This window comes from Impatiens glandulifera, chromosome 1 (assembly GCF_907164915.1).
Source record: "Impatiens glandulifera chromosome 1, dImpGla2.1, whole genome shotgun sequence".
Lineage (NCBI taxonomy): Eukaryota > Viridiplantae > Streptophyta > Magnoliopsida > Ericales > Balsaminaceae > Impatiens > Impatiens glandulifera.
Window position 1 is genome coordinate 115,639,694 of NC_061862.1, and position 24,058 is coordinate 115,663,751.

At 31.5% G+C, this 24,058-nt stretch overlaps 2 protein-coding genes across 2 annotated transcripts; one reads left to right on the forward strand and one right to left on the reverse strand.

Annotated features, from left to right (window-relative positions):
- The first annotated feature begins 13,412 nt into the window (after nt 1–13,412).
- On the forward strand, nt 13,413–15,838 carry LOC124919631 (26S proteasome regulatory subunit 4 homolog A-like). Its single transcript, XM_047459913.1, has 5 exons — nt 13,413–13,963; nt 14,116–14,361; nt 14,740–14,909; nt 14,984–15,200; nt 15,410–15,838. Exons 1-5 carry the CDS (start codon nt 13,484–13,486, stop codon nt 15,632–15,634), a joined length of 1,338 nt encoding a protein of 445 aa, XP_047315869.1. The 5' UTR covers nt 13,413–13,483; the 3' UTR covers nt 15,635–15,838.
- Nucleotides 15,839–16,167: 329 nt separating this feature from the next.
- On the reverse strand, nt 16,168–21,123 carry LOC124919632 (transcription factor PIF1-like). Its single transcript, XM_047459914.1, has 8 exons — nt 20,540–21,123; nt 19,685–20,456; nt 18,245–18,343; nt 18,094–18,159; nt 17,689–17,754; nt 17,143–17,523; nt 16,980–17,052; nt 16,168–16,443 (listed from the first exon to the last, which is right to left on the reverse strand). Exons 1-8 carry the CDS (start codon nt 20,638–20,640, stop codon nt 16,439–16,441), a joined length of 1,563 nt encoding a protein of 520 aa, XP_047315870.1. The 5' UTR covers nt 20,641–21,123; the 3' UTR covers nt 16,168–16,438.
- Nucleotides 21,124–24,058: the final 2,935 nt, after the last annotated feature.

Here is a 24,058-nt window from a genome sequence, read left to right on the forward strand (position 1 = left end):
TAAGTTTGGTGAACTTTTCATAACCCTAATAGAGATTATTTCCACTGTAACAATAGAAAATTTAATTCGATATTATAGCCAATTTGAAAACGATTGGAATTTCAGTTAGAATTTAAACCGAATTTGAATTTTTTAATATATTATATAATAAATTATTTAATTATATGTAACAAATTATATAATATATAATTAAAATAAATTCAGTTTTTGATTTGGTTTTCGAGTTTAAATCCAACTCAAAAATGAAATCGAAAATCCTATTTAAAATCGAAATGGTATAAAATTTGTTTCGAAATCCGAAAAAAAAATTAAAATTCGGTGAATTTGAATTTTGTCGGATGTTTAATTTAGTAAGAATTAATGATGAATTTTATGTTCATCATCTTCTTGTTCTTTTGTATATAGAATTATGATTCAAATAGAGAAATATGCAGAGTGTTAAGAACTTACTAAGTACTAATATTGCTGGAAATCTCATTGAAATTTAAATACAAAGATTGATCTATTTGGAAAGAGGATGTAAGACTATCTAAACCACTATGTTGATACAATTTTTTGGGTATAAATTTGTAGAATAAATTGTATCGAGTTTGATCTATTATTATCTTCTTTTTTTTTTCAAATAAGATAAAAAAAATGTCAATCTTATTAACAAATTCATCAAACTTTAACTTTAAGATGTGTTCACTAGCATTGACTTGCATTGAGGTATGGTTGTATACATCCTCCTCGTCTCCGGAATCCCTATACTTAAGTATGGCACCCCGTTTTTAGTGGGAGATCTAGAGTCTCGACCCATAGTCTATGGAATGGGTGCGGTAAAGGCTCGGGCATATTTGAGGTAAGAAGGTTGTTCGTGGACATGAATGGATGTTGGATTGAACGCAGTCGCATCATGTACCTGTGTACGGGCAGGATGCACAAAGGAAAAGGTGGTGGGACTCCCGTAGTTGGAGTTAGACGATCATGGGCAATGGGTGTGGGCATCGGCTCCACGGCCGACTTTACAACATGTGCACTAAGAACATGAATATCTTAGGACATCTTGGTGATGGTCGTCATCATGACCTTCATTGTGTCCTGCATATCATTCGACTCGACCGAAAGAGTCTATAGGGGTGGGTTTTAACTTGCATCCATGTTCGAGTTCTCGATTGTAGACTTAATGAACCTACTTGTAAAAGGGTCTCGTTAAGGAGTCGTGATACCAGAGGTATGCGGACGCCTTGAAGAAAAAGTTGCACATCAGTGATCTATTTCAATATCTCATTTTAAGTTCATTTGACATTCAATCACATAAATGCAAACATGTCCTAAATAGAAATAGAAATTTAGAACTAATAATTGAATTTTCATTAACAAAGAGTTGCATCACAAATGATGAATTTTTACAATCATAGCACACAACAGGTTGTGCATGGACTTAACAATATATAGGGTTGTGCAAAAACGAAAAAATCGATAGCACAATCGAACCGATAGTTTACCGGTTTCATTTTACCGGTTTATTGGTTGACCGGTTCTAACAGTTCCGATTAACCGTTCTTTTACCGGTTAAAAGATTTGGTTTTCGGTTAAACTATTTTGCTAGCGGTTTAACTTGTAAATCGGTAATAATTTAATCATATATATTTATATTAGTTATTTTTTAAATATTAGATATATTATAAATAATATTTAATAATATATATATATATATATTAGTTATTTTTAAATTTTAAATTATAATTTGTATAGAATTATCTAAAAAAAATATAATTTATATGATTATTTATTTAAAAATAGATACTTTTAAAATATATTATATTGTTACAATAATTTAATATATTATAATACATTTCTAAATATATCTATGAAATATCATTATAATATATTATATTATAAAAATAATATAATATATTGTAATATAGATAAAAAAAAATGGTAATTAAGCATAAAAATATATCACAAACAAGGATTTTGATTTTTGTTTTATAATAATTTTAATACTTAATTTAAAAAAAATTGAATTATCGGTTCACAGTTTAAACCGGTTAATCGACCGGTACCGACCGAAACCAGTAGAACCAAAACCGGTAAAACCGATACTAAAATCTAAAATTCGCATTCATCCCATCTAAAATTTGATAATTCTTTTAATCTCTCAAAATTACACTCACATATACCATTATCATAATCATTTTAATCTTTATAATACACCCTTTAAAATGTGCATCAATTAAGACATAAAACATAATATTAAGTTTGAAATATGAACACTTTAACCAATACACCACTTGCGATTATTGAATTCAATTTATAATTTTTTTTATGTAGATATTTTGTATATATAAACTCGAATATATATAAAAAAAACATATTTTTTAATAATTTGTTTGAAAATTTAATTAAGAGTTAATAATATTTTTAAATTTTAATATTTAGTTATATAGTATAAAATAATTAATATAAATAGAATTATTGATATATCTATATAATTATTTATTAAAAAATTCAAGTAAAGAAAATATATAAGATTAAAAATTAAAAAAATAATATAGTGATGTATCTAATAATTATGAAGAAAAAAAAAATAATATAAAAGAGAGATAAATAATCAAATAAATTAATTTATTTTTATTTTAAATATATCATAAATTAATTTTTAAATAGGTTGTTATATATATATATATATATATATATTTAATATATAATTATATAAATTATTTAATATATAATTATATAAATTATAAAATTATTAATACATAACTTACCCACCTGGTTACACATATATTCACCATAAATGAAAAAACTAAAGAATATTATTTTGATTTACTATCCAGAAATCCGAAGATATCTAATTACTCACCACACTTATCCTTATTTTGAACATTATACACCATCACATAACTTTACTTTGAACGTTATGCACTAACAAACTCATTTTATACATTTTGATTGAAAACATTATATATTAAGAAACTCATTTTAGACATTTTAATCAATAATTCTCTAATTCCTGAAATTCATATACACGTGTCACATTTTAATATTTATAATATTCTTCTAAAATCCGCATTAGTTGGAACTCGAGCCTTTATCTTAAATTTAAAATGTGAACACTTTAACCACTATACTTGTAATTGTTGAATTTATTTTTATTTTATAATTTTGTGTATGTATATATAATTATTATATATAGAGGAAGAATTTATTTTTAAATATGCTATTATATATTTAATATATAATTATATAGATTATAAAATAATTAATTTAAATTTATTTAAATATAACAAAAAAATAATTTTTAAATATGTTGTTATATATATTTATATTTAATAAATAGTTATATAGATTATAAAATAATTAATACATATAGAATTATTAATATACATAATTATTTATTAAAAATAATTCATAAAAAGAATATAAATAATCAAACAATTTTAATATAACTATAACATATTATATTATAAAAATAATATAATATATTATAATATAGATATAAAAAAATGGTGATTAAGCATAAAAGTATAGTAGAAATACCAATTTAAAAAAAAAAAATAATAAGTTTAATACTTAATTTAAAAAATTGAATTATTAGTTCACGGTTTAAACCGGTTAACCGATCGGTACCGATCGGAACTGGCAGAACCAAAATCGGTAAAACCGATACTAATACTAGTCGATTAACCGGTTAGTAAAATAAGAGGTAAAACCGAACTTAACTAGAACCGTTAAACCTGTTGAACAACCCTAACATGTGCCTAATAAAGTTAAAGAGATCAGACTCATAGTCTAGATCTTTCTCAAGATCCGTCTCGACGTCGTAGTTTTCCGAATCGGCTTTGGCATCTTCTGTTGTGAGCAAAGTTGCATCATGCTCGAGTTCGAACCTCAAGTCCGAATTGATGTCTGATTGATAGCCATCCGAGTACGTAGGCTCCACATAGGTACAATGCATAACTCCACGTGTGGTCGCATGCTTAATGACCGCACTCCATGGGTGAGTCGTCATGAGCTTCATGTCATCTATCAGCAGTCATGTCCATCTTCTCGGATAGATGATTGTTCTAAGATGCATCTATGTTTGTGAGATGCTAATCTTCTGGTGAAGTCGGATCAAGATCTGAGTAAAAGAATCATGGTTTGATCCTAAGTCACTGGCCATGTCAATATCGAGATCCTCAAGGGTCACGTCAATGTAATTAGGAGAAATAATCCGCTCATGGATGGGTGAAGAGACGTCATTCTTCGAATTATCATATTCTAAAGAGTAATATATCTTTGCTAAGATATCCATCTCCACTTTAGTTATCTAATGGAGATCAATGTCCATGATAATAACATTACACCAATAGTCAACAAGTTGCACTCGTCATGTAAATTTCCACATACTCGCATAGGTATCGTATAGCTCAGTCGTGATTCGTCCGTCAATTATAGGACAAGGCCCCACAATAGTAAAGCCAAAATATTTACCAAATTGCTTATGCAAATACACAGTACAATAAGTGGTAACCTTCGATTAGGCCGAAAATCACAATGAATGGCTGACTCACCATAAGGAATGCAGAATCCAAGATGTGGTATGACAGAACCACAAATTGGATGTAATGATCATCGACAATAGGATGAGTGCGTGATGTTATAGCAACTCTCCATTCGAGCCTTCATTCGAGCCTTCGAGCATCATCATAATAAACTCTATCAGTGGTAGGAGGAAGAAAATTGAGATTTTCTATCATCTTGAGATAGAGAACCCCTCCTAGACATGTGAGTTTGTCCAGGAAGAGTATGATGAACTCCAAGCATAGTCTCTACTAGAATAAGCCCCGACAGATCACATTGGGCATTTTCCATAGTCATGACCCTCCAAGATGCGAGAGGAAGGTCAATGTGTCGCTTCAGGACATAAAAGGATGTGAGTCAAGAGGATGACCAAGATCTTGCGGCACATGATCTCTTGGTCTTCATGGTTAGAAAATCTCTCCAAAAGTTCTTGCCATATATCTATATTGATACCTCTATTTTGAGCTAAAAACAGAAAATGTGCTCATCAGCAACAAAGAACTCTCGTAGGAGGTCTTGAGAGGACCACACATCCTCTACATGAGGTAAGTATAGAAGATGCCAAGAAGGAGAGCGCAAGATGACGCAAAACTCTTCAATGGTAGGAGTGATATGATGTAGAGTGATGGTGTAAGTTCGAGTACGACCATCCAACCGTTGTTGCATATGCTCCATCAGTCTGGTGTCAACCTTCAGGTGAGACAGAGATAAGATGCTTCCCAACATATAACGAGTATGAGAGGGAAAGTCTTTAAGGAAGCTCTACAAATACATAGAAACCACGTCCATAGGGAGCAAATCTATGACTTATACAAAATAGGGTTTATTAGTACCAAAAACATATATTTTTTTAGAAAATATATTTTAATTATGAACGTCTATTTGTTCTAATGCTATGCATGCAAGAAATATAACATACCATATGAAAGCATAATCATGTAAACAACCTTAAAGTTGTTTAGCCAAGCTAGATTATAAGCTATATTGTGAAGCCTGTAAACAATATATTAGGATTTAAAATAGTCACTCAATTTCTACATCCGATTATCATTGAAAACACAGTTCATATAAAGTTGATGTTACTCGTGTACACAAAGAGTTCGTACACGTAGTAAAGCTAAATAGATAAATAATCAAAGGTATTGGAATAAAAGAGTTTCTTTAATCATCCAAACCCGTCATGTCTTCATCTTCTTCAATCACTTCATCTATGTCTATTGGTTCGAGATCAACAATCCCCTCAATGAAGATTGAATGATAAAGTGCCTTGGTGTCAGAAACATCATTGATCCAGTGTGTGGGTAACATAACTGAACGAGCATCTTCCCACATGAACGGGTAGTTAAAGTAAAGACATGAAGAAATATGACTCATGTACGGAAAGGAAGGTATGCATCTCCGAGATAACCTCGACCGAAATCTCTTCAGCAAATGTGTGGCCTTCCGTAGGAAGCCCGAGGAACTCGACAAAGAAGGCTTTGGATATGAAGATTTCAATACCCTTCATAGTTGCTGAAATGAAATCTCCTATCTTCGCGGTATCAAAGAACGCACGCACCTCCTGGTCATGAAGAATAAAAGGTCCGCCAAGAAATTTTCTGAGACCGAAAGCCTCCAGGGATCTGAACATTACCACCATCGCCGGCAACCCTGATGCGTAAACCGAATCGAAGTCCACCTGCAAGTTGTTTTGTGCGAAGGTAATAGTTTTCTTAGACATCTTAGGGTTTAGAAAATAGACGAAGAAGACGATTAAGTTTCTAGAGAGAAGTCAAGCAAAACAAGATTTAGGGTTTTAGAAAATCTCAAATATAGCGTAAAATATTTTAGGCTTGCAAGACGCCATAAATATATTTGAATAGACACGTGTCCCAAAGGACATCATTAAAATAAACCGTCATTTTAAGATTAACAGACGTCATTAAAAGTCATCATTAACAAGCATTGTTAAAAGACGTCATTAAATAGAAATAAAATACTTTATTAATGATCAAGCGTGTGGTATTAGACCATCACGTGTATTGGTCTCATTTTAATAACATGATAGACATGTGTCTTCATGTTATTCGTTGTCGAAAATATTTATAAGATAAGATCAAATAAATATTCCCTCCAATTAATTTGAAATGTGACCGTTTATTGTCTAAAAGGGAAGGTAAAAAGACATCGCATTAAAATTAAGACAACTATCCCACTCGTCTTAAGATGAGGCGTCTGAAGAGCGTACGTATACATACGTATATTTGTTATGTCAGCATACCTTGTGTTTAAGCTTGGTAAGACGTCTATTCGGAAGGCGTTTGTTAACACATGGCAACAGACGTGTCAGCAGGCGTCTGCCTTACATTTAAACGTTGACCATGCTTAAGTTGCAAGCTGCTTAATCACAACTCGTTTGATATACATTCTCTTTAGACGACTGATCTAATTAGTCCAATTTAAGACATCCGTCTAATACGTTTGTCCAGTCAAGTCAAAAAAAATTCCCCTCAATTTGTGCATACTTAATTAAATTAATTTATGTCTAAAATACCCAAAATATTTCTAAAGAAAGAAAATGAAGTTTTCTTGTACGCAAGGCACCCTTTAAATAATTTTGAAACGATACAGGTTTCAAAAATCATCATTTGCAAAACCATCATTTACAGGAAAGCGCGTCATTGATTAAAAATCATCATTTACAAAGTAAAAGACATCAATAGAAATAACAGGCGTTTGATAAGAAATATGGAGTGTTGGTCACATCTTAATACATGAAAGTCACATGTCTTCATGTTATTTGTTAATAATGTAATCGTTCACTTTTTAAAGATAGGGGTGAAACGATAGCGTTTTGATAAGATTGATACAGTTGTCCCCCATTTGGCTTAAGAAGAGACGTATGGTGAGCACTAAGACAATCAACTAGTTGTGTTGTTCACATGCCTTCCATTTCAACGTAGATAGACGTCTGTTAGGGAGAGTTTTTTCTCGTGCGGGACAAGACTTCTAACCAAAGAGCGTCTGCTCGCGCAAGGCGTCTAACTGAAGAGCGTCTGCTCACACGGAGCAAGACGTCTATTTAGAAGGTGTCTGCTCGCGCACAACCTTAGCTGTATTAGCATGCGTCTACCTAACATCCTGACGTCTAACCAAGTTGAAATTTCGGACAGTTTAAGCTTAGCTCGTTTAGTGTGTAGTGTCATCAGACGACTGCTCTTTCAGCATTTTTATATTAATAAAAATGTCACTAGTGTTAACGCAAGGGTTTTGTAGTTTTTAATTTATTGGGACAGTGTCTAATGATAGCCTGCCTATGTATTCTCATAAGAGAGAAAATCAGGCCCGAACGTAGTTCCGATTATATTTTTGTTTAGTATATTTTTTTATTTTAGGTTTTATTGGAATTGAACCTAGTGTTAGTCTGCCTACATATTCTTATCAAAGGAGAAATCATGTCCGAATGTAGTTAACAACATGTGTGTTTTTTGAAAAATCTTTATTTTATTTTATTTTTGATAATTTTTATTTTAATAAAAATTTCTCTAGTATTGACCTAGGGTTTTCTTATTTCATTTATATGAAAATTTCTCTAATTTTAAGTAGAGTTTCAGAATCGTCGTTTATGTTTATGTTTATGTTTATGTTTATATATATATATATATATATATATATATATATATATATATATATATATATATATATATATATATATATATATATATATATATATATATATATAAAGCATCCCTGATTTCAAGTGGGTGTTATAGAAAGTTATTTTCATTTTAATGTTCTCGATAATTTTAATTAAGGTTTCAGAATCGTTATATTTATTTAGAAAAAAATATCCTAATTTTAAGTAGGTTTCAGAAATGTTATTTTTATTTTAATGAAAATGCCCCCAGTTGTAATTAAGGTATTAGAATCGTTTTTTTTTATTTTAAAAAAACATCATAATTTCAAGTAGGTTTTAGAAATGTTATTTTCATTTTAATAAAATGCTACCAATTTTAATTAAGGTTTTAAAATCTTTATTTTATTTAAAACAAATCCTAATTTTAAGTAGGTTTCAGAAATGTTATTTTTATTTTAACTAAAATTCCCCTAATTTTAATTAAAGTTTCAAAATCATTTTTTTATTTTAATAAAAACATCCTAATTTCAAGTAAGTTTTAGAAATGTTATTTTTATTTTAATGCATCCCTAATTTAATTAAGGTTTCAGAATCATTATTTCTATTTCAATAAAAATATCCTAATTTCAAATAGGTTGTAGAAATGTTATTTACATAAAATGTCCCTAATTTTAATTAAGGATTCAAAATCGTTATTTTTATTTTAATAAAAACATCCTAATTTACAAATACACAATATGAAGTGATGTTGTTGCTGATATTTGTGATAGTTAATCTATGTATTTGAAGACTATATTTTTGTAAAAACATGGCCAAGAACATAGATTTATAAAAAATAAGTTCTTGTAAAAACATAAAATCTTTATTTTTTTTAAAAGAGTTATTTCTAGGTTTTTACTGTTTATGTTTTAAATTTAGTTGTTAAAATCGTATTAGATGATACTAGATGTTGCTGATATGGGTGATAATTAGATTAATATGTATTTGAAGGCCATGTTCTTGTAAAAACATGGCATTTTAAAAACTATTTTTTTGTAAAAACACAAATATGTTTTTTTTCATATTCAGTGCCATTGAACTACATGTTCAACGTCTTTTTAAGTTGAAAAACATAATTTTTTCAAAACAAAAAAATTCATGCTCAGCGTCATTGAACTGCATGTTCAACGCCATTGAACTGCATGTTCAGCGCCCATGAACTGCATGTTCAAAGACAATGAACTCCGTGTTTAACGCATTTTCTATTCAAAAACATTTCATGTTTAGCGCCTATGAACTGCATGTTCAACGTCAATGGATTCATTGCTCATTGGAATTAGACGATGAAGCTGGAGGGTATTATAACATGTCTTTTGATGAGAGAATATGTAAAAAGAACATTTCATTGAACTACATGTTCAATGCCCATGAACTGCATGTTAAGAGCCAATACTCTATGTTTAATGCTTTTTTCTGTTAAAAAACATATTTTTTGTTCAAAAACAATTTATGTTTAGCGCCTATGAACTGCATGTTCAGCGCCAATGAACTTCATGCTCATTAGAATTAAACGATGAAGCCGAAATAACTTTGGCCAAAAGTTTCCAATTTTTTATAGTGGAAGCTGGAGGGTATGATAACATGTCTTTTGATGAGAGAACATTTAGAAATTATATTATAGAAGCTCAAAAGTTAAGGTTATGGAGTGGGGATGATGAAGCACTTAATAATTATTTCTTAAGAATGCAAAGAAGAAACTTTTTCTACTTGGTTGATTTGAACGAGGAATCCCAAATTAGAAACATGTTTTGGGCAGATAGAAGGTGTAGGGCTAACTGCCTATGAGTATTTCTCGGATGTTATCACTTTTGATACAACATATTTGACTAATCGATATGACATGCCCATTGCTCCATTTATCGGGGTCAATCATCATGTTCAATCCATTTTACTTGGATGTGACTTATTGTTTAATGAAGATTTAGAGTCTTTCACTTGGTTGTTCATAGTTTGGTTGACATGTATGCTTGATCGAGCTTCAAATGCCATAATCACAGACCAATGTCGATCAATAGAACTACAATTGTTAAGGTATTTCCTAAATCTCATCATGGTTTTTATTTGTGGAATATCATGAAGAAAATTCCTACAAAATTTGGAAGCCATGTTAAATACAAACTAATATAGAAAGGCTGAAAAACATTGTATTTAACTCCATCACTATTTAACAATGAGAAGACGATTGGATGAGAATGATAGAAGATTTTATATTGGAAGATAATGATTGGTTGAAATCTTTATTTTTAGAAAAATTTAAATGGATACCAGTTTATATGAAATGCCACTTTTGGGTAGGGATGTCCATAAAGATTTTTAGAAAAATTTAAATGGATACCAGTTTATATGAAATGCCACTTTTGGGTAGGGATGTCCATATCTTAACAGAGTGAAAGTATAAATTCTTTTTTGATTACTTTGTGCACTCCAAAACATCTCTCAAACAATTCGTGGAGCTATATGATAAGGTTTTGTTGAAGAATATTGAGAAAGAAAAGAAACTGGATTTTTAATCGTTTAATTTTCTCATACCAATTGTCGGTGGTTATGTTATTGAAAATAAAATTTCAGAAGGACAACTTTTATATTTAATGTCGTGGAGAACATTTTAGGAGTAAATGGAAAAAATTTAAGAGATAATTTTTACGATGTGCACTATAACGAACTGGACTGCAATGTTTAAATGTCAATGTTGAATATTTGAGTTAATATGTATTTTGTGTAGGCATATCATTGTTGTGTTAAATAATATAAGGGTTATATCATAGGCAAGTGGCGTAAAGATATTAAGCGTGGATATCAAACTATCACCAATATTTATGATTCTAATATTACTATGGAAGAAAAAAAAACGTTACAATAGTCTAACTCCATTGATACAAGATTTTCAACACCTTAGAGAAAAATCTAAAGACAATTGTTCTATTTTGTTGAACAACATAAAATCCTTGAATGAATAATTTATGCCTTTGGAACATAATAATGGAAGGGCCGACAAAGTCACGGAAGTATTTTCATCAACAGAAAACGTGATACACTCTCATTTGAAAGTAAGAGCTTGAGGTCGACCACCAACTAAACAAAAACAATCTTTCATTGAGAAAATTGTGAGGAAGTTGGCCTCGAGATCCCGAAAAAAGGTTTGACTACATTATTTTGTATCTTAATTATTTTCCATGTGACTACATTATTTTGTATCTTAATTATTTTCCATGTGATTTATGTTATATTTAATAAAAGTTTTGTAATTGTTTCATTTTACAACTTCAATCTCAACATCAACTCCACAACCTTCGAATGAAAGTTTGAGCATGCATGACACTTCAATGACATGTAGTAAATGGACGCTGAACATGCAGTTCATTGGCGTTAATATGCTTTTTTTTTTTTGAAAAAACCAAGTTTTTTAACTAAAAAAGGGTTGAACATGTAGTTCAATGGTGCTGAACATAGAAAAGAATTTGAAAAAAAACTTAATTTTTCAATTGAAGATGCGCTGAACATATTCAGTTCATCGGCACTGAACATGAAAAAATATTTGGAAAAAACTAAGTGTTTCAACTGAAAAAGGCAATGAATATGCAGTTCATTGGCACTGAACATGAAAAAATATTTGGAAAAAACCTAAGTTTTTCAACTAAAAAATGCGATGAATATGCAGTTCATTGGCGTTGAATATGAAGTTAATTGACGTTGAACATGCAATTCAATGCCGCTGAACATGTAAAACAATTTGAAAAAAAAAAATACAGTTCTTGTGTTTTTACAAGAACATGGTTTTTTACAAAACCATGTTCTTGGCCATGTTTTTACAAGAACATAGCCTTCAAAAATATATTAATCTATCTATCACCAACATCAGTAGCATCTACTATCATTCAACACGATTTAACAAGTAAATCTAAGGCAGAAATAGTAAAAACATGAAATAACTCTTTTGAAAAAAAAATATAGTTCTCGTGTTTTTACAAGAACATGGTTTTTACCAGACTGTTTCTGGCCATGTGTTTACAAGAACATGACCTTCATATACATAATAGATTAACTATCACCAACATCAACAACATCATCTACTTACCATTTCAAACACGATTCTAACAACTAAATCTACAACAAAAACAGTAAAAACCTAGAAATAACATATCTTCTGTATTTGGCTCTGAACTAGAAGCGATATTAGAAATTTTGTTTTATTCCTGGAAATTTAAAGAAGATAACGGATAAAGGCAACAAAATAGGGTTTCGAGTTCTTCTTCAAGAGTTTTGGTCCCCTTGAAAGCACTGAAAAAAGATAATTGATAAAGTAAACCAAGCCAGACAAACAATCTAGCGGCATCGAAAAAATCTCTACCAAAAATTCTGAGCGTAATTAAAATTTTCATTACCCATGTATTGATAAACAACGCCAAAAAAATTATGTCAAATGATAACTAATCATCTACGTACATAATAAAATAATGAGAAACATATACAAATAAAAAGTACATGTAAGAGAGCCTACCAAAATAAAAAATATCATTTTCAATAACTTTTATTAAATAAAAGAAAAACCATTTGGATCCAAACTTATCCCATTTATTACTAAGAAACAAATAACATAGACTCAATAAATAATTGTCAAAACAATTGACATAAGTAACAAACAACTCACAAAAATTAGGACAATCCAATTAAATTAAAAAATATACTGAATGAAAAATAGGACAACCAATATAAATTGAGTTATAAAAAATTAAAATTAGAAAGAAACAATATCTATAATAAAATATGCTGAATAAAAAAATTGACTATAATATTATATTTAAAAAAATAGTGTAAGATTTGGAAAAAGAAATGAGAGAAAATAATTTGACTTTACTTTATTGGCTGAAAAAGATTAAAAAAAAATGAGGATATCACCCTTTGTTTAAAATTCCTTTGATCTATCATTTCTCCTTTTAAAACGCTTCCTCCATGTAAATTGTGTATAATCAATGATTTTTTAGTTAATATTAAAATCTAAATAGCTGTGAGCATATAATCATCAAGGGGGGTTTTAGTTAATCAAAATATTAAACTTACTTGTAAAAAACGTTTTGTGTGAAAAATTAATTATAAAAATATTTATTAATATTATTGAAATTTTAAAATGTGAATAACTCGAATCTGATAATGAGATCGGAGTAATTGACGGAAAATCCGTGGCCCTATAAAGCAAGGTTTCTTCTTCACCAGGCTAAGAACTTTTTACTAACTCTCAAGCTAAGCTAGGATCTTTCTCCGTGTTAAGCGCGACAAATCATGGGTCAGGGAACTCCTGGAGGCCTTAACCGCCAAGGTCCCGGCGGAGATCGTAAGAATGATGGAGACAAGAAAGAGAAGAAATTCGAGCCGGCAGCTCCACCTGCACGTGTTGGTCGCAAGCAGCGAAAGCAGAAGGGACCGGAGGCCGCAGCTCGTCTTCCCACGCTCACACCTGTTACAAAATGTCGGTTGAGGTTGCTCAAGCTTCATAGGGTCAAGGATTACCTCTTAATGGAAGAAGAGTTCGTTACAAGTCAGGAGAGGTTAAAACCGCAGGAGGAGAAAACCGAGGTAGATAGATCCAAGGTAGATGATCTTCGTGGCTCTCCAATGAGCGTTGGAAATCTCGAGGAGCTGATTGACGAGAATCACGCCATCGTTTCATCATCAGTCGGACCAGAGTACTATGTCGGGATTCTCTCGTTCGTCGACAAGGATCAGCTCGAACCTGGCTGTTCGATTTTGATGCACAATAAGGTAAACCATTGCTTCTTCATATGTGCTCTAGATGCAATTCCGGATCTTCAGTCTTCAAACCCCCCCTTGCACTTTATTAGTTAGGATTTCTTATATTGTGATTTGAAATCGAAGTACAATTGACTAGAGTTTGGAACTACATTATTTATCAGGTTCTTTCAGTGGTGGGTCTCCTCCAAGACGAAGTTGATCCAATGGTGTCTGTGATGAAAGTTGAGAAGGCTCCTTTAGAATCATATGCAGACATTGGAGGCTTAGACTCACAAATACAGGAAATTAAGGAAGCTGTTGAACTCCCTCTAACACACCCTGAATTATATGAAGACATTGGTATTAAACCCCCTAAGGGTGTTATTCTCTATGGAGAGCCTGGAACTGGCAAAACACTACTTGCAAAGGTTTGTATTGTTTTACTTTAGAAAGCTGTTCGTTTTGCTTGTTGAACTTGTGCCAAAGCTTCATTTTGCTTGCTCAGTTTGACAGTCTCAATTTGCTTACTAAACTTTTGATACTGTTAAATTTCTAAAATTTCAACAACTCCTTAATGCCAAAAAAAGAGGAGAAGAAAAGTGGGTCGGATCCGATTTAAAACAAATAATGGATATTTGAGCTATTTTCAAAAGTATAACAAGCAATTCGAGACTGTCACAAATTAAGCTAAAAAATGAACATTTGTGCAATTTTAAACAAGCAGATGAACTTCATTCATTTTACTTTGCATTCTAGGTTTTCCTGCCTACCAATTTATATTATACACATCTTGTTGTCTTTTACAGGCAGTGGCGAACTCCACATCAGCAACCTTCTTACGAGTTGTTGGGAGTGAATTGATTCAGAAATATCTGGGAGATGGTCCAAAGCTGGTTAGGGAGCTTTTTCGAGTTGCTGATGATCTCTCGCCTTCAATTGTTTTCATTGATGAAATTGACGCTGTTGGTACTAAGAGGTGTGAATTGATTGCTTCTTTGAATTTGGATTTTCTTTTTCACGTTACTAAAATTTTCCTATTTGCAAATACAGGTATGATGCTCACTCTGGTGGGGAGCGTGAAATTCAGAGGACCATGTTAGAACTTCTGAATCAGCTTGATGGGTTCGATTCAAGAGGAGATGTTAAGGTGATTCTTGCAACAAACAAGATCGAAAGCCTCGATCCTGCACTACTCCGGCCAGGACGAATAGATAGGAAGATCGAATTCCCACTTCCCGATACCAAAACGAGGAGGCGCATTTTCCAGGTAAAATCTTTAGAAATTTGAGCATTCATATAGATATTGAACCTTCTGAAACTAGTATATTGTCACCTGTTTGGTATACAATTCATTTCCTAAGAGAGTTTTTAATCTGATCACCAAATTCTTGTGAATTTTAACAAATGCTTTAAATGATGAATTGATACTGAAACAGCCATTGATTCATCTGTATTTAATTTTGGTTGTTTACGCAGATACATACATCAAGAATGACATTAGCGGAAGATGTGAACTTGGAAGAGTTTGTTATGACTAAGGATGAGTTCTCTGGAGCAGATATTAAGGCAATATGTACCGAAGCTGGTTTATTGGCTTTAAGGGAACGAAGAATGAAGGTGGTGCATGCCGACTTTAAGAAGGCGAAAGACAAGGTTATGTTCAAGAAGAAAGAGGGAGTACCCGAAGGACTTTACATGTGATCAATCGCCCTTTGGCCTTCTCATCATGTGGCGTTTGGTGGAGATTAAAATTTAAAGACTAGTTAAATCATAAAAAACGAAAAAAAGAAACCTTGCTGAAAGAATCATGCTTGTTTTTTTTTATGTATGTATGCTATGTTGTGCTTCTATCTTGTGTACGTTTGCTTTTGTCAAGGAAATGTCACTTGTTGATCTGTTTAGGTATACTAGTATTTTCATGTTCATCCAATTCTGAAAAATATATGTTTAGAGAAATCAATTTCCAATAAGTTCATAAATATTAGTAATGAACTATAGTGTTTTTATTTTTAATGGTCCGGATGTGAAGATTCAAACTCATAATTATTGTGCTTTACTACTCCACACAATATCTATTCACATATACCCTTTTGCTTCAAATTCAATTGACAAAGTTAATCTAATTCAATAAAATAATTGACTAAATCAATCTCTCGGTTCAAATCATCGCTCTTCTCACTGTCATTCGGTTTTCATGATCCGGTTAAGCAAACTCCACTATGGTAAGAGCTGTGTCAAAATCTAATCAAGTACTTGATGATAAATATGCATGTATCAACCAATCTTAGAAAGATTTTTCCTTACAGGGTCAATAATTACTACAAATAACTACTACTACTGCTATATATATAACAAGTATGGATGTAAAGAAAACTCAATCAGTAAAATATTGAAGATATAATTACAGGTTAGAGATAAAATTAACCAAATTGTATAGAACTATGGTGGTGGCTGTGTTACAAAATTTGTCAGTCAAAGAGCCTTTCATGACACCTTACTCCACTCTCAACCTGAAACATACATTTCCATCTCAATATTAACACATCCTACGAATTATATAACAAACTATATATTCACCTTAAAAAACATGAAAAACAAAAATGTGAACAACATAGACTTGATTGAGAAACCTATATCTGGTAAGAGAAGAAGGTTAAGGAGTAACTATATTAGGCTTAACGACTATAGTTATCAAGTTGGTGAAAACATTATCCAATTTCAGCAAATATGGCATTTTTATCTGATTGACTTTCAGATTGTAAATGTTTTTGTGTTGCTTTGGAGTTGAGTGTAGTTTCTCGATGTCTCATTTTAAAAATGTAAAAGAACATATCATATCAATTCTTAAGCTACCAACTGGTCCTAAATCTTTGCTTCCTTCTGGAAAACCAGCTCAGTTTATTTTCGTCCAAGATTTATTTAAATATGGTAATCAAAGTTTAAGAATCAGTTCAAAAACATTGGTTGACTTTCGAATCTTTCTTTTGTAGAGTGAGTATGGGAAGAAAAAGAAGTTGAAGAAAATAAGGTTGTTATATTAACATACCAGGTTTGAGATTCCCATGATCATTTCCACCAGGATTGTTTGTATTAGGTTGATGCATCATTGTCGGGTGGTTCTACATGTACAAATAAATTCAATCAGTAATTAATAAATAAAATCACAGTCTTGCAAGTTTCTAGAATATTCCAAGAAGAACAAAACATACCTGAGCTAGTGATGCTCGAGATTGTTGCATTATAAGGTACTGCTGATAAGGATCGACAATATTCTGCTGCTGCTGCTGCTGCTGCATCTGCGAATGACTGTGATTTTGAGTGGGCGCGGATGAGGAATTCATCATAGAATCTGGAAGGTTTGTTTCTTGGATTCTGTTGGGATCGGATGGCAAATGGAAATTCGGGATAGGAAATCTCGGAGTCATATTTGTACTAGTGGCTTGGTTTGGAACACCCGAGCCTGGGACAACAGGAGGAAATTGCATCATTGGACGCATCATTCCCATGTCCATTCCCATCCCGACAGCTGGCATGTAATGTTGGACGCCAGGAAACATCATAGGAACCATGGTGCAACCCATTGACATCATCTGCATTTGTTATATTTGTCAAAAATCACAATCATTTAGATCATGAACCAAAACAAACAAAAGTTTACACTATCACTTGGATTGTGATCTAAAAAGTAACCATCTTTAATCAAGAGTAGCACAGAGGATGTGTAGAAGGAAATGGTAATTAAAAAGATTACTTACCTGCACTTGCATCTGTAGTGATTTCAAGTACTCAATTGCTTCGTCCAACATTGAAGCTTTATCTGACTGCAAATCCACATTTGAAATAAACAATTAACAAACAAACAAAAAAAACATAAAGCAAATCTGAAAATCTATTGTGACGTCTTAATGTTCAAAGAAGAAGCTGATATAAATATTATAACAAACAAGTTAACTGACTTATGTGCAAGACATTGGGATGGATGAATTATTGTTTGGGGATATCTGAAAGAGTGACTTATTCATACATTTCATATCTCTTATGCTTTGCTTGATCTGTTAAGCTCTTTTCTTTTTCTAATTAAATTAAGTTTTCTTTTTTACTCTCTGTTTCTGATACTCAGTCCCACAGACTCCATAAATAAATTGGAGAAAGCATGAAACCTTGTTGCATCGGGGTATTAGATCTTGCAAAGCCTTCATCTTTACGTTTATTCTATCTCGACGTCTCTGCATGAGATGATCCAAAAACAAAATGATCATGGTTCCCAAATGGAAAATGCAAAATGGTAAAAAAAAACGAATTAAAGAATACCCTCTCTGATTGATTATGGACTTCTGCAGCACGAGATCTCTTTGTAGATGTTGATCCATGAACTCGTTGCTTTACATCAGAGTACTCAACATCAACATCCTGTCAAGAAGAATCATATTGGAATCTCATACAAGTAATCTAGATAAAGAACCCACAAATTGGATAGTAAATTCATTCCATTCCCATATTCAGCAATATATAATAAAAGAATTCCCCCTATTATAACTATTTATAAGCATCCTAAAGTCCTAACCTACAATATCAATAAATTCATTTGAAGTTTCTTTTATAAAAATCATGCATTATTAAAAACTTTCAAAATTATGGAACCAAGTAAGTATTCAATGTCTATGATTCAGCATCACAAGAAAATATTGACACAGTCATCATCCACGTGGCATGATATTTGTAGTAGATCTACCATATGTTATGTTCAGCCTACATGTCTGACCACTGGCTGTGCATCAAAAGTGTCTAAAGAAACATATATTTGTGTTTTTCTTTTTGACATTTTACCAAAAACGTTCTATTTATGGAAAATTTGTTTGAATTCCAACTCAGCAAATAATTATACCACTTGATGAATATAGTATTGTAATAGAATGTCTTTTAAATGTATTTATTAATATATTTACCATTTCTAATAATACAACTCAAGTTTCTAATTTTGAACCATTGAATTAGTTAAATAGGCTATTTTGATAGTGTGCTTTGTGATCAACAAAAAAAGAAATTATTTTTTAGTTTTAAAATTTTAATATCCAATAATTATTTGTTACTATTTTTATTAAAAGAACCCAACCCATACTACTGTTATAGCTCACAATTTTACCTCTTAATCAAGTTCTTAATTTTAATTGTATAGTGAGTTAAATATACGGAAAATTTGGGAAATTTAACGAAATACCTTAAAAAACATAACTGGACAAATAACCATTTCAAAATATTTTGACAAAAATATCCTCGTTGCGTAACGCGGATGGTAGGATCGTCACTCGAAGAGAAATTCTATGAAATTATTCCGTCGCGTAACGCGAAGGGTACGATCATTATAGACTTTTCACAGGTTTTTCTTCGCGAGACGATCATACCCTTCGCGTTACGCGAAGAAAGTAATTTTGTCAAAATATTTTAGAAGGATCATTTGCGCAATTAAATTTACTAGCATTTAATTACCATTTTAGTGTTGTTTAGTCAAATTTCCCTGTAATTTAGTATAAAATTTAAAATGTATCTTTTTACCCAATGATTAGGAGATAATATAGGAGTTGAATTGATTTGAGTTTATTTAAATGATTGAAGTTGATTAAATAAGAATATTTTGATATTTGAAATGAGTAGATGAAAAATGGAAGAGTGGTTTATTATGAATCCAAATAAAGAACATCATACAATCTCTAGGGAAAGTGAAAAGAGAGAAGAAGTGTAAAAAAGACTAACCTCGTTCTGGCAATAGCCGTCGTCGGCTTCTATGCCCTTCCGTTTCCGATCCTCTATCACTGGAGGAGCTGGCTTTGGGGTCGAAGGCTCGACACTCACGCTAGCTCCTGAGTCGCCTGGAGATGTCGTTGTAAAATCATACGTTCGAATATCCGTTTCTCCAGCAGCCGCAGATGATGTCCCCAACGCCGCGATCGTCTGGTGGTAGTACCCTAAGTTTCTGGCCGAAATATGCATCGCACTGTTGTTAAATTGTTCAAATCTAGATTTCGTCGCTCCCCTCAACGCAGGCGTATCGCTCGAGTCCACAACCGTCGGTTCAATCGTTTTGTTCGAATTCGACGGTCCTCCATGCTCCACCCCCCTTCCCTTATGCCTCGAGGTATGTGTGAAGTCGTGAACCGGCGCCGTTGCTTTGGATTCCGGCGGCTTCCGAGGCTGGAATTCTGCGTTAAGAATATCGGTTACTGGCGCCAGACGAGTGGGAGGGGGCGCTGGAGCGCCAGTAGTAGGATAAAGTAGATCGGCATATAGGTCACGATCGAAAGGAGTAGAATCATCGAGAGGATAGTGCAACCAGTTTTCCATCTCATCCTCTTGCATGAACAAATTCACCGGCGTAACTTCATCCGGTGGGATCTGTCTCGGCGGAGGATTCTCCGCCGGTAAAATAACGTCTCCGATGTTTGCTCTTCTCTGAGATCTTTGATTTTGGCTCTGAAATACCACTTGTCCATTTTGCCATAGGAGTTCTGTCAAATCTTCCTCCGCACTACAGAGTCAGATGAAAAAGTAAGCATAATTCCAATATCCACATAACAACACTAATAGAGCATGCTATAATCGCAAGCTTACATTGCAGATTTCTTAGGCCTGGTTTGACTCGTCGATGCAGGTGGATTTGCTGATTCGTCGGCATAAATTTCGAAATCCGGAACGCGATAATTGTGATTCATGGACGCTGCCTTGCCTTGCCTTGGATTACAAACGAACAAGCATATAGGGAACAGAAATCAACAATTGATGATGTTTTTTCGTTAGGACTTGTCAGACAATAGATTCCCCTTATCCTACTACTACTACTACTTCTGGTCTGATTTGTTTGTATGCGCGTAGGTGAGTAAGTTTGTCTGTGTTTCAATCAAGGCAAGGCAAGGCATGACTATTCATTTTCTGATTGGCTGCTTCTTCTTCTGTGGGCAGGAATTTCACTCTAAATGTGCGTGTCGTGTGTATTAATTGGCCGCCCTTAATCTGGCCAGGGAGATAAGGTCTGGTCCTATTCTCTTCTGTTTTGAGGACGAAGAAGAGGACGACGCATTTGACAATATGCCGGCGGATTCAAATCTAATCTTTCGTCGTCACCGAGTCGACTCTCGCTCTAATAACACAATTTCCACCATTTTTCAGGATGATCATCATCAACTAATTATTATTGCACAAATATACCAATCCAAATGTTCGACTCCCATTTCTATCATGTGCCCACACTACTACAAATTAAACAGTCCCCCCCACTCCCCCTCTTGTCACTTTCCAGTAAAACCGGACAATTCTATTCCTTTTATTAGCTAGGATTTTTACACTTTATTTATTTTTGCTTCTCTAATCATATTCGAATCTCTATCCCATACTAATAAGGACCTCAATTTATCGAAACTAACTTAATCAAATCAACACAACATAAATACTTCTTAACAATAATACATGTAGGAAAAAAACTCACTTAGACGTATGTACTTGTACAACTAGCTCACTTAGACGTATGTACTAATAAAATGTCATTTAAACATATGTACTATCAAAAATTGGCTCATTTAGCCTCTTTTAGTAACCATGGTTAACTTTTATTTTTAAATTTATATATTTATTAATTAAATATTAATATATTTTCTCTCTCTTCTCTTTTCATTTATTATTTCATTTATTACTAATAAATGACCCTCTATTTTTTTTTCTTTTTTATAATTTTTTATTATTTCTATATGAGTATTTATGATTGATTATTTTAATTTTATATATATATACACGAGCATTCATCATTAATTATTTTAACTCTATATTTCTTCTTCTTTTTTTTATATATATTTTTTATACTTACATTAATTATTAATTATTTTAAATTTGTTTATCCCAATAATTAAATATAATAATGAAAATTCTTTCAACAATAAATTAATTAATAATTAAGAATTGGATAATAGTAAAAACTCATTCATCAAACACCAAAAGAGTAATAATCAAATATTAGACAAAATAATTCATTTATTACTAATATAAGTCGTGAATAAAAATTAAATAAAAATTATTATTTTTATTTTTATTTATATTAAACTAAATAAAAAAAACCCTTTTTCATTTTTATTATATTAAATTAAATAAGAAAAAACCTTTCAAAAAAAATATTACAGTAAAACATAAAATTCATAAATAAGTTGTTAAATTTTTTTTAAAAAATGAAAATTTAAGAAATATGAGAAATAAAAACTAATAAAAAAAGATGAAATATAAAATAAAAATTAATATTAAAATAATAAAAAATTTAAGAATAAAATAAATTACCTAGTTTAATTAATGAAAAAGAAAGAGAGAGAAAATATATTAATATTTAATTAATAAATATATAAATTTAAAAATAAAATTTAACCATGGTTACTAAAAGAGGCTAAATGAGCTAATTTTTGATAGTACATATGTTTAAATGACCTTTTATTAGTACATACGTTTAAATGAGCTAGTTGTACAAGTACATACGTCTAAGTGAGCTTTTTTCCATACATGTATGGTAAAAGCGTCTTTCTTGAGATAATAATTGTATATGACATTACTTCACAAACTCAAATTATTGTTAAATAAAAAATTGACAATGATATTAAAAATCAGGTTTGTGTGTAGTTCCCATCACAATTTTCGTTAGGATCTCTTCCCCATTTTCCTAGCCTAGCCCATCATGGGCGAATTAAATGCGTGGACATATATTACACATATATTTAGGATATTAGAGAAGTCTTAAATCATTTTCAATAAGGAATTGAAGAACACCTAAATTCATTTGAAAGTTATTTTTGTAAAGTCTTTAGTTAGTTTATAATATATTTAATTATAAAAAAAATAAAACGTAGAGCCTAAATAAGTGTTTTATTATAATAAAGAAAAATTACTTCATTTGTCTACTATGCACCCAGAAGATAGTCTCACTAGTAAAAAATAATATTTAAAGACGGTTTCGACTGTCGTTAATAAATGATTCGTTAATAAATGATTTTCAGTCTATGAAAAAATAATTACGACGGTAAAATTATTACAATCCAGCACCGTTACAAATTCTACTGTTAAAGAAATAAAGGGCGATAAAATTACCGCAATCAATAATCTCTTACAAAAGTATATAAAATCAAAGTTAATAGTTTATAATTGTGGTTTGTAAAATCGAAATAATTAGTTGGTATATAAGACGTTACAATCCTACAAATACCACATGTATGAGTCTATAACTATGGTTTAAACAACCACACTTAATAGTTGGCCTATAAAGGAGGTAAAAAAAAGTTGGATAATTTATCGTCATTAAAAGTTCTGTCATTAAAGAAATGTTAACCAATAAAGGCGATAAAATACCGTAGTTAATAATCTCTAAATACGGTTTGTAAATACTGTTATTAGAGACTATTAACTATGATTTCTATATACCGTTGTTAAAGATTATTCACTGCGGTTAGTGGTGAGAAATTACTGATATTTTCAGTATAACAAAAATACCGTACAACAAAATATTGTTTTTTTCTATATATAGAAATTATCGGTACGGTAATAGTATGAGATTTTCAAATTTTTGATATATCATTTTCAATAAGAAGTTGAAGGACACATAAATTCATTTTAGTTCGTTTTTTAAAGTGGCTAACACTAGTAAAAAATGGGGTTTTGCCGAAAGATTTTTTCGACAGATATATAAATATTTCGGTATAAATACCGAAAGGAAGAAACTTGTCGTCATTGAAAACATATACCGATAAGCCATATAAATCTGCCGGTATTGCCATTAAAAGTCGACAAATTTAGTCTATATCTATCGTCTTTGGATCCTTACAGAAAATAGGATTTTTTTGTAGGAGAAATACAGAAAGATTTAGTCTATATCTTTTGGCTTTAACCCTTTCAAAAAACATGGAAAAATTCTAAGGGTTGTTTTTTTTGAAGGGGAAATACTGAAAGATTTAGTCTATATCTTTTGGCTTTGACCCTTTCAAAAAACATGGAAAAATTCTAAGGGTTGTTTTTTTTGAAGGGGAAATACTGAAAGATTTATTCTATATCTTTCGACTTTGGCCCCTTCAAAAAATAGGGAAAAATTCTAAGTGTTAGATGTTTTTT

Coding starts and splice junctions, on each gene's coding strand:
- LOC124919632 (XM_047459914.1), bottom strand. CDS start 20,640: ATGAATCACAATTATCGCGTTCCGGATTTCGAAATTTATGCCGACGAA. Junction 18,344..19,684: donor ACGGCTATTGCCAGAACGAG/GTTAGTCTTTTT, acceptor TCTTCTTGACAG/GATGTTGATGTTGAGTACTC. Junction 17,053..17,142: donor CTCGAGCATCACTAGCTCAG/GTATGTTTTGTT, acceptor TTGTACATGTAG/AACCACCCGACAATGATGCA.
- LOC124919631 (XM_047459913.1), top strand. CDS start 13,484: ATGGGTCAGGGAACTCCTGGAGGCCTTAACCGCCAAGGTCCCGGCGGA. Junction 13,964..14,115: donor CGATTTTGATGCACAATAAG/GTAAACCATTGC, acceptor ATTATTTATCAG/GTTCTTTCAGTGGTGGGTCT. Junction 14,910..14,983: donor GACGCTGTTGGTACTAAGAG/GTGTGAATTGAT, acceptor TTGCAAATACAG/GTATGATGCTCACTCTGGTG.